Raw genomic sequence first — 12,120 nt, 5'->3', positions numbered from 1 at the left:
AGTATGGGAATATGGATTCACTTTAATCTGTCAGTATAGCAATATGGATTCACTTTAATCTGTCAGTATAGATGTAGTAATATGGATTCACTTTAATTTGACAGTAGAGAATTTGAGAATGGATTCACTTTTATTTGACAGTAGAGAATTTTTCCCTCTCAAAGAGATTTTTTTCCCTCATCCAGCATTCACTTCAATTTGACAGTATAGCATTAGATGTAGAAATATGGATTCACTTTAATCTGTCAGTATAGAGAGGGAATTTTTCCTCCAAAAAGGGAAATTTTTTTTTCCCTCACCTGGGCAAGGGGAAGGGGAGAGAGAGAGAGAGAGATATCTCTTTTCAACCCCCTCACCCCCACTGGGCAAGGGGAAGGGGAGAGAGAAAGAGAGAGAGAGAAAGATATCTCTTTTCAACCCCCTCACATCCACTGGGCAAGGGGGAGGGGAGAGAGAAAGGGAGAAAGATATATCTCTCTCTTTTCATCCCCCTCACCTCCACTGGGCAAGGGGAAGGGGAAATCTATTTTTAGAACACCCCCCACCCTACAGGTGGGGGGAAGGGGAGGAGGGATGGACGAGGGGGAGAGGGGGGAGGGGGTTTTGGAGCAAAAAAGCCCGTCTTACATGTCAAATCTTCTCTTCTGCCGTTTTCATCCAGAGAGATTCATACACATTAAGAAATTACAGGATATTCAGCTATCAAGCAGGAGAGTGGAGAAAATAAACTTAAGATACACCTACAAAAGATTCAATAAAAAGAAAAAAAAATCACTTTCATACGTGTGAATTATAGCCAATACACACTCATTGCAATAATTGATTTTCATGCACAACACTATCACGGCCGTTTGAGAACTGAGAGACCACCCTCCCGTTCAGCCTCCAATACACAACACCATCACGACTCCACACATTTCTAAAACCAAATCTTCCACACATTTCTCTAAACAAGACACGTCACTTCATAGTGAGATCCTCATACACAGATAAGCCGGAACCCTTCAATTGGCGCCTGTTTGAAATAACCAAATTCCTCTTCTGATAACTTACAGACTTGATGAGTATCTGTCTGTGGCGTGGCTCACGCGCAAAGGACGGGCCGCCGGCTGGAGCAGGGGCGATCGGGCGACGACACGGTGGCATCTGTCAATGTCGGCCGGCACAATCTCGACCTTCAGCTTGTCGTTGAGCAGGCTAACGACGGCTCCAGTCACATCCTCCCCTTCGCCCTCAGGAACACCGGATAAACGAATATTATTTCTCCTGGAGTATTGAGCCAATTCATCAAGTCGAGAGTCGAAACTATCCTCAAGATCCGCGATACGAGTTCTGATGTTGACCAACTCATTTGCAGCATCATTAGCTTTCCGCGCCACCGCCTCAAGCCGTCCATCGAGATCAGTGAGAACCTGTGCACTAATTGTCTGAGAGAGACGCTCGCACAAGCGCTCCTCAAGACGGGCAGCAATTCTGTCAACAAATGCATCACTTGACAGCAGTTTCTCGAGAGCCGCCTCCAACTGTCCTTCGGTCGTCATGGAAACAGGAACGCCGTCAGCTATTGAGCAAGACGAAGAAGTATGCGGCTGATTCAACCCCTCTTTGTTGTTGTTGATGTTGATTAAATCGCTGCTGCCCAGCCGGTGAATGAGAGATAAGGTTGGCCTTATCTTTGCCAAATTTTGAACCAGCAGCCGCACGAGTAACAGGCGGAGACGGCATGGAGCAAGAAAATATGTGGTTTCACCGCTTCAGATTAGGTGTGAAGGAAAAGTAAAAACGCAGTCCTGTAGCCACTATTCACAACAACACGTGTGCAAAGTTTCAGCTGGATACACAGACAAAAACCCACTATAAAATCAGGAAAACTGGGAGCTCAATTAAAACACGTCAGCCCTCAAACATTTCTTATCTCACTGAATTCTACACTTGATGACCACAAGAAACATCTAGAAGAAGTGTTTAGAAGACTGAGAGCAGCAAATCTGAAATTAAACCCCGAAAAATCCAAAATTTGCTATAAATCATTGAAAATTCTTGGGCACATGGTATCAGACCAGGGAATTTCGCCACTTCCGGAAAATGTAGAGGCTATAAAAAAAAATGCCCAAACCTACCAATATAACTGAAGTTAAAAGATTTCTTGGAGCTACATCATTTTATAGGAAATTCATTCCCTGTCTCTCCAAAAGAGCATACCCTCTTACACAATTGACTCATAAAGACGCCAAATTTGAATGGCACGAGAGCCACCAAAATGCGTTTGATGACTTGAAAAATTATTTAATGACACAGCCAATACTATCCCACTTATGTGATAACAAAGATACGTATGTTATTACGGATGCATGTTCCATAGGGATCGCTGCTTGCTTAGCACAGAAAGATACGGATGCTATAATAAAACCAGTAGCTTACGTATCTCGCAGACTTACTAACAATGAACAAAACTGGCCCGCTACTCACTTGGAAATGCTTGCCGTAACTTATAGTGTGAATCATTTCCGATCGCTAATCATTAACAAACATTTTCAAGTAATAACTGATCACGCAAGTCTTCAATATTACAAAAGCATACGAGAACCAAATTCACGCTTAGCGAAGTTAGCTGCGAAATTGGTACAATACGACTTTGAAATTGTATATAAGCCTGGAAAATCGTTACAATTAGTTGATGCCCTCTCCAGAGCGCCAATAGAAAAAACAATTGAAAAAGAATGGCAAAATATAAACAATATTTTGACTGTTAATATAGGATTACTGCAAAAACAGGATCCTTTCCTGAGTAAGATTTACAATGCTCAATTTGATCTAGATAAAGCAGATAAAATAATTGCGCGAAAATCACGCAACTATACCCTACGCGATGATATTCTCTTTTATAAAGAGCAAACTAAAACAGGGCTGCAATACCTCTTGGCAGTACCAGGTAGTGCTATTCAGCAAATACTAAAGCAATATCATGATGATATAAATTATGGTGCTCACCTTAGGATTGATAAGACCTTGTCGAAAATAAAATACAAGTACTACTGGCCATCCATGCGCCAAGATGTAATAGACTATGTTAAATCTTGCCCAACTTGTCAAATCTCCAAAACGAGCAGAGAAAAGCCAGTAGCCCTACTGGCTTACTGCGCCCAATAGCAATCACGGATCAACCCCTAAGCACCGTCTGTATTGATGCGGTAGAGCCCTTATCGCTATCAGGTGGCAGATATAGATATATTTTTGTGGCACTAGACCGCACAACACGGTTTGCGTATTGCGAACCAACTACTGCGATAGACGCTAAACATACAGCAACTCTCATTTTGAATTTCGCCTCTTTGTATGGTCTACCCAGAACTATTCATACCGACAATGGTACGAATTTCAAAGCCGAACTTATCAAAGAGATGTGTTTATCACTTGAAGTTTCCCAAAAATCTGGATCAAGTTACATGCCCACAACTCAGGGAGTAACAGAACGTTATAATGCCACGCTTGTTACAATGCTCAGGTGTTATTCGAACATTTAACAAAATAACTGGCATTCCAATATTCGTCATGTCTGTTTTGCTTATAATATTTCAAAGCAAAGTTCTCTGGGTTATTCTCCTTTCTACCTACTCCACGGTTTCCATCCACTAAGCCCATTAGACATAGCCTTCCTGCCGAGTGCAATCAAGCAAGACAGGATGCATGTCCTTAATGAGCTAGTGGCAATCAGAAAAAGTTTGCCTGAAATTATGAGTGAGGTTCAGGAGAAACAAAAAGAAACCCATGACAAGAAATACAGAGACTTGAGTATCCAACTAGGAACAAATGTTCTAGTTGCCTACCCTCAAGCACAGCCAGACTCCTGTAAAAAATTGAATCACCCTTACCGTGGACCTTTCAAAGTCACGAAAAGATTGTCTCCTAAGAACTTCGAAATAATTAACTCGAGGCGTGGACAACCGTTCCACGAAATTGTACATATCAACAGGTTGAAGCCCTACTATGAGAGAGACAACTTTGATAGAAATGAAGATTAAAATGTTTAATGATTATGTGATATTCCGTTGTACATTTTATTGAAGAATAAAATTAGATCTAAATAATAATATATTGTAAATTTTGTCAACAGATTAAGAACTTTTCTACTAAGCAGTAACGGGGCGCCAACCTGTTGCAACAGATAAGCGACTACACTGCGCCTCCTTCCCAAACTGCAGATCGAGTAGGACTTTCATTACGAGACCAAGCCACTACAGAATCACGGATCGGCGACTACGTGAACGACAAGTCGCCAGAGAGCCGGCGATCGAGTAGCACTTGGACTACGCCCCAAAAGCGACTTCAAAAATCACACGGATCAGCGACTACGTGAACGACGACGAATCGCCTGAGCTGTCGAACGAATAGGACTTGGACAGCGAAACCAAGCTGCTCCAAACCCGAGAGACCCGTGCGATCAGCGACTACGCGAACGACGAGCCGGTGAACGAGCGGTCAACGCAACAATCACACAAGTAAATTTAGTATAAGTATGTTTAAGTATTAATTTATTTCATTTTTATCTTTCTTTTTAAGTTTTATCTTAGCCTAAATATTGTAAGTCAATTTTATTAAGTTATATTTAATTTTTTTGAACATTGATTGGTATATTCATGATTATTGACTGGACATTTTTTGTATATAATAGGCCTAATTATTATTATTATTCATATGCAAGTAATAATGAGTGAATAATCATTAATATATGAATGTATTGATGAGTGATAGTGAATTTCACTATTGGAATTAGCTAGCGTATGTTAATTACATTAGAATCTTTCCAGGTAGAAATTAATTTTTAGAAACCCAACAAATAGGACAAATTTTAAATTAGAGAAAAAATATTATGGCTGTATATATGTTTCAAATTACAGTGGCGAATCTTCAATAACAATAATTAATTAATCAAATTAAATTAAAAATAAATAGTAATTCTAGATGCAGAACAAATAATCAATATAAACTTATCATAAATAGCTTATCAACTCTGAGAAGCCAGACCCCATCGCTCAGTCATGCTTCCTCATACCCTTTCCCTAATGTCTTTGATAATATTGTTCATGGAAACGGCAGCTGTCAAGGTGTTTTCAGGAGTTATTCTCCAACCAATCCCTCATGTACACGTTTATCAAGCTTCTGTGCCACTCAGCTACAAAATGAACTTTCCAACGGCGCAGATGACTCTACTTCAAGCAGATAAAGTCTTTCCACCGAAATGTTTATACGCTGATTGCTCTATCGCAAATATTATAGAGCAATTATATAATTCAACAAATGACATCATCAAACATGAGCACCTGGACTACACTCTCTACACCAATAAACCACAGACATTATCAACTACACAATCTAATCGTTCTACAAGGTCCATTGATGCAATAGGAAACTTCTTTCACTTTTGCTGCGGTACCGCAACAGACGGGGAGCTTCATGGACTTGAATTCAACGAACAGCACCTGACAGACCACCTCAACGCATTCAAAAGTATTGTGAAAGAGGACCACCAAGATTTAATCAAAGTGACGGCGGAATTGAACTCATTCACTAAAGACATCTCCAACCAGTTCCACACAGCATATCTTCAACTCCAAAACAAAATGAGTTCCAAATTAGAAGCAGATGAATCACTCTACAATCTAATAATCGGCTACACTTTTCATCTCTACTCCGACTTATATATCCTGACTCGAAGAAATTTCATCACATCAATTAAAGAGAGGTGTCAACAGAAATTACTCCCTTCGAACGTCATCAAACCTGAATTGTTGAAGAAAGACCTCTCACAATTACAAAGGAATATGGATTCAACAAATCAACGTATAGCAGTTAACATAGAAGATTATCATCAGTTCTACCACCTACCAATAACGACATGTAAAATAACAGAGGAGGATGTGACAATCACACTGAAAGTTCCATTCATCACAAAAACATCTAACTTCACATTATTCAAATACATTCCAACCCCGCTATTCTGGAAAAATCAATCATGTTGGCTACCCAGAGATGAATTGCGATGAAATAGCGAGAAGCGAAGAAACAATTCAAGTTCTAACTGGAAAGCAATTGGAGCTTTGTCCAGTACAAACAACAACGCTTTGCTATCTACCTAGACAACAACATTCGGGAAAATTATCATCAAAGTGTACAGAATATTTAGTAGCGTCATCAACTCTTCAGCAGCTACAACAGTTTTGTGTGTTCTCCTGCACAAGCAGCACAGATAGTGAGATTACAGAAGTATCGCCGACGGAGTTCTATGTAGTCTAACAAACAACCAGCCAGGAACCACAATTAAATGTGAAGAAGGGGAAGATCACATATTATCCACAAATCTTCCAGGAACTCTACATATAGGCTATCTATCCCGTGCAGCTGTGAGCTACAGTACAAAAATAAGACATTAATTAGAACAAACTTTCCTTGTGAATCCCGTGCACCAATCATTCCCAAAATCCAACATTCTTTACCTCTTCACTGGCTAAATATTAAATCACTAAAAATAGATTCCTTCCAGCCCCATAACAATCCGCATTTTGATAATTTCTCAGATATTTTAAAAGATGACTGGAATGTTACTGTACCAACTCTGTTTATTCATAATAATATAGCTCCAGATTTATTCGAAAAAGTAACACTACCAAACAGTTGGCATGATATTTTCAATTCCACTTCCATGGCATTCTATTTTATTCATGCTTGGTTAGGAATAATCACTTTGGCATTATTATACTTGTTACTGAAGATTCACATGCTACTGATTATCCGAAAATCTCAACAGAAGCACGCCATTCAAATGGTGGAGTTGAAGGACTGAAATTATGTATAGTTTTCACAATCAACTCTACGAGATTGATTAATTAAAATAGAATCGCTTTTTTAATTTTTAATAAAAATTGTTAAGGATTTTTGTCTCATTTGATTGATTTATCACATAATTATTTGTACCTACTAAAAATGTGAACTCATATCTATATTAGACTATTCTTGTTTTTATCTACACACAATACATTGCCATGTTTATTTATACGTATTTCTCTACAAAAAGGATTCATTTCAATCAAGAATAAATATTTTTTAGGAACTATTATTATATATGTAATGAAGTTTAATTAAAAGTTGTATTATCGAATATTATTCTATACATAATTGATCAAATATCATTCACTGACATATATTTTTCATTCTTCATCATAAAATGTGTTTACTCAATAATTATCTGATAGAAAGATTGTAATTAAGGATAAATATTTCGTGTAAAATATGATTGAATTTTCATTATTAATATAGTTGAATTATATTCAATCGATATTATTGATTACTATATTATAATTTGAAAAAAGTATTATTATTGAATTTTAATAATTAATAAAACCTATCAGCACTGCATTAATCATGAATTCTAATAATTGATGGAATTTATTAGTATAGAATCATTTTTCAATTTTATTATTGTAAATAAGCAAAGATTAGATGTAATCTACTGGACTACCAAGATGAATATTACAATGAATTATTTCCAATTGAAATAAATAAGACTTTTTCACCTATTGGAAATTGGAAATAAATTCTCTTTATCGTGTAGTCAATTGCTATTACAAGAACTATTACTACATAGGTTATGGGAAATGTATGATAAGTTTAATCAATTGGTATCAATGCTATATATTTTAGGAAGTACTACTCTGAATATTTAATAACAATCTTTTATTACTGAAAATATCGATTGTTGCATACAACATCATTTATTAAATATAAGTGACTTTATGTTACAGTTTTAATAGGGGTGAATGGATAAAATGATTTCATAGGGGAATTGAGTAGATAGACCTATTAGGGGAACTTAAAGAAAGGTTAGAGTTTTGGGATTACTATACAAATTTTCTTGGATTAATAGGAGATTAAGAAAAGTTCTGGATACTTGAAAATATTATTGTATGATTCTTGACTATGTGCCACTTATCAGAGCTATTAGACTTAGGGATCAATGAAAATTTGATTTTAGCCATTTAATATATTATAAAATGAATTACACTGTATAAGGTTAACATATGTGGTTGAGTATATTTCTACTATATATATACTGTATATTTTGGGAAATAATTTTAAACCATACTTGAAAATTATTGTCTTTGTCACAGTTCCTGAAGGGAACCGCAAAGAGTTTGATAATTATTTTCTAAAGTAAAAACATTTTGTAGCAAGCCCATTGAGTCAAGAATGTACAGCCAGGGTCGGCTGTCACAGTGGAGGAGGGGGAGATGTCATGAACCAGGTTTGACAAACCCCCAAACATCAGTTTCTTCCCTAAGAAGAGAAATAAATTTTTTTCAACTTTAAAAACTGATCAGACAGTTTTAGCTGACAGAGTAAAAACGCTGAGGAGAGGTAGAAGTGGGGCTAGCATTCTAGTCTCCCCTCCAGCCAGCTAGTGAAAAAAGCTTTCCACTTTTCTTCTGAATAATTTCACACACTTTTCCATCGCCTACCTCCTGAGACAGACCGAGCTGACCCGTGGATGGACATCCCCTGGTTCTCCATTCAGACCATGGCAGCTTAGGATGGACATCAACAGTATAACGGTATCGTTCCACATTCAATTTATTTTTCAATATTGTTTTGATTTTAGAAATTCCAAATTAATTATAAATGGATAATGCTTTTTAAACTGTCATATAACTTGTTTGAATAAAAAACACAATAATCTGCCCAACACAATTCTGTCTAACGTTTTGTAAAGTCATTGGAAACAAGTTTATTTTAATTTTTCAAAATTGATTGAATGCTAAAAATTCCATAACCTTCCTTAATTGTTCTGTATTAGAATAGTTGTAGCATAACTAATTTTATAAAACCAAAATATGTTAAAATTCACATTTAAATCAAACAGAAATTTCTTCTTTTTAAATAAAATAAATCTGACTCCTTAAAAAAATTTTTTTCTTTCAAATTCAGAAAATCATCTAGTTGATAATAAAAAAAACCAACTGCTTTTGCTCTACCATCAAATGCTACGCAACAACAATATTACAGTGCTTCCGTCTGGGAACTGGTGGATCGCCCCCTTTTATCCCTTTACAAACAGGTCACCAATCATTCATTACAAATGATGGATATCACAGTTCAAACAATTTAATGTTACAAGAGCCACCACCAAAATTTCTCATAAACAATAATTATATTGATATTTTGAAAATTGAATAAACAAATATCCACTTAATTAGTTATGCATTGCAACAATGTTACCTCCAACAAAAATCCACTGAATGAGTTATATATTATCAAACAAAATTTGTTCACAAATTCCTTGAACACGACGATGATATCTTTTGTCTCGCATATCCCACAATGGAACATGCTCTTGAACCAAACTTATGAAATTTCATTGTCCATAGTTACAACTTTATGAAACAGAACAACTCCAAAAAACAAAAGCAAACAAGACTGTTAAAAAAATTTAGGTTAGGAATACTTTGTTGTCTCAGCTCGACTAGTTAGTTCGGCCGGATAGAGCCGGAAAATCCCATTCAATTCGGATCGGAAAATTGATCGGCCGGAGACGGCCGTGCACTGCCGTCTGAATCTGTTGCAATGCACGACCAATTTCTTTCCTTGGGGAATCGTTCGGTCGCGTTCGGTAGTTTTCGGCCGATGCTAGATCGGACGAAAACGGTACTAGTGGACGGCCCACCTTACCACGTTACAACTTGCACCAGTCTACAGCCCACTCACTCATGAAGAGTGCATTTTCAATCTTCCATACTTTGTGCAATCATCATTCTCCAACATTTCAAGAAAGTATGGTATTATTATCTAATCAGAATCTACAAGGGTGAATGCAATTCCATTCTAAATTCAGCGCAGCAAGACGAGTGGTACAGTGAACCTGATGAGAATTGAATGATATTGTATCAGGAGGTTGGAGAAAAGCACTAATATTCAGGGGTCCCAGCTAATTACAGTGTGTGTGCATAATCATATGCAAATGGCAGTCGATCCCAAGTCAATTAACATAACGCAGGCCACTATAGCTCTAGCCATCATTATCGTCAATGATCATAATGACATGCTGCATTGTCAGGACCTAACTCAGTTATTGACACAACTCCCAAACGCTTTCAAAGCTGGCCTCTTCATTTACTTCTCCAAATGTAAGCACATTATTGAATAAGTAGGCTACATACGGTCACTACTCAATTTTACTCAGCATGCTTGCATTAGTGACTGCTGGTTTTCCATTTGTACATTGTGTTGTGAATGCGATTGGATCTACGAATATTCTAGGTGAGTAGCCTTCACTCGACCAAAAAAGCAAAGCCTGAAGCTCATTTCTGTTGCTGGTTTGTTATCAGCTCAGGTCCGTTTTTCTACTTTGAAAATTATTGTTATTTGTATTGTATTCTTCTATCAGTTATACCTGAACTGTTTTATTACTGATTTATTGTACTGTTGTGAAAATATTTCAGGAACGAATGCTCTATCAAGCTTAGAAATGCATTTTGATTTCTAGATCTGTACTTCCGAAGCTAAATTTTTATTCTGGTATGAGCATTGTTGTACTGAGATTGTATCACAATATGGGAAAATAACTATTCAATTTTAATAAATGAAAAATATCTAAATCTCAGTAGCCTACCCTTTGTAACGTCCTTTTGGAGTTACAAGTGCCCAGCTGGCAGTCAGCCAATAAGTTCTTGTAATTCTTATTATAATAATACTGATATTTAAATACATCATTAACTGAGCATATCTAATACTTTGAATAGTGATATATATTTGAATATTTAATTCTTATCAATGTTCTCAATAAGACTTTTCCCTTATTTATAACTACTTGCACAATTGAATTCAAATCCAGCTTGATTTTCAAGTAAAACCTTCAATGAGCAAGCTTTATGAAATCTCTATTAATTCGTTGCACTGAGGGCCCTCTGAAAATTATTTCTTTGTAAGTCACGTGCATAGATTTTTCACAAATTTAAAGATGTGACATGGATTCGCCTCGTGTGTCCTATGTCTTTTTCTGGTGGGCTGCTGTCATCTTCCCCCCAATGGGGATAATTAATTAAATCACTCATGTCATAGAGCGACTTCACTGAGTTAGGTTCATTACTTATTAGAAATTTTTGAGATATAAACTTTGTTAATGAATAAAATTTATTATTATAAGGGATTCAGTCTCCTGCTCTCATATTGGTTGGCATCCCGGTCGATCTCTTCCCTTATTCATTTTCGACGATACTTCCTATTTCTGAATTTACATGAAATTTAAATATCTTCTCCTATTAGTGGATTTCAACAAATCCGCAATGACACAATTTAATACTGTTAAATAATCCACAATACAAGAGCATATTGAGAGGCTATAGCCTATTCTCAACCTCATATTTTTTGGTCTACAGCCTACATGCAATCGAATCAAATCAAATCAAATTTTTTCTATTCACAATATAAACAGTTGAGGATCCTGCCAAACAAAAAGGTTTTTCGGCGGGTGCCCAGTTATAGAAACAAAATGAGTTACAGAAGATGAATAAACTTGGACAAAATAAATATTACACTACAAAGATTTTAAGTTAAAAAATCTGGTGTGGCGCACTCACACAACTTTCCTTGCCGTTATGAAAATAGATCACCTGACGCTACGGTAGTGTTTCCGCGCTCAAGTCTACTATTCAAAGATTAGAGCCAGCTGGTGACAGGGTAATAACGCTGGAGACACACGAGGTCTGCCAATACCAACTATTACTTATACCTACTTATGTCAGTACCTAATAGTAGGTATTTGGTCTGCTATCTCTTCATAGTGAATCATTTAATAGAATCAACAGTTGCCAATAGTTTGCAATTGGATAATCACATTTTCTCGATTTTCGAGTTTATTTTTAATTTTAGGTGAAAATGTTAATGAACATTAATTGTAGAGATTCTCATCCTTATCTATTCCACTCAATTTTTTTTGTTTGAATTGTATCTGAAGCTTGATAATTAAGAATCTAAAATCAAACTTTGCATAGATGGGGCGGAACTCCTGAAATTTTTACAGATATGGGACTTGTGGCAGTTGATGGAGCTTATTGATGACTATTTCAGGTA

At 36.5% G+C, this 12,120-nt stretch overlaps 1 protein-coding gene across 1 annotated transcript in view; it reads left to right on the top strand.

Moving 5' to 3' along the window:
• LOC120351885 overlaps window positions 1-7,048 on the top strand; it is a 38,984-nt gene extending 31,936 nt beyond the window's left edge. Inside the window, exon 2 of the mRNA XM_039430633.1 lies at window positions 4,115-7,048. Within this exon, the coding sequence (XP_039286567.1) occupies window positions 5,040-6,044 (1,005 nt within the window). The 5' untranslated portion in view covers window positions 4,115-5,039 and the 3' untranslated portion in view covers window positions 6,045-7,048. The remainder of the gene's footprint in view (window positions 1-4,114) is intronic.
• The last annotated feature ends 5,072 nt before the right edge of the window (window positions 7,049-12,120 follow it).

The sequence above is a fragment of the Nilaparvata lugens genome, chromosome 6 (genome assembly GCF_014356525.2).
Source record: "Nilaparvata lugens isolate BPH chromosome 6, ASM1435652v1, whole genome shotgun sequence".
Classification (NCBI taxonomy): Eukaryota; Metazoa; Arthropoda; class Insecta; order Hemiptera; family Delphacidae; genus Nilaparvata; species Nilaparvata lugens.
Note: the sequence above shows the minus strand (reverse complement) of the source record. Positions and strands in the feature narration are given on the sequence as shown.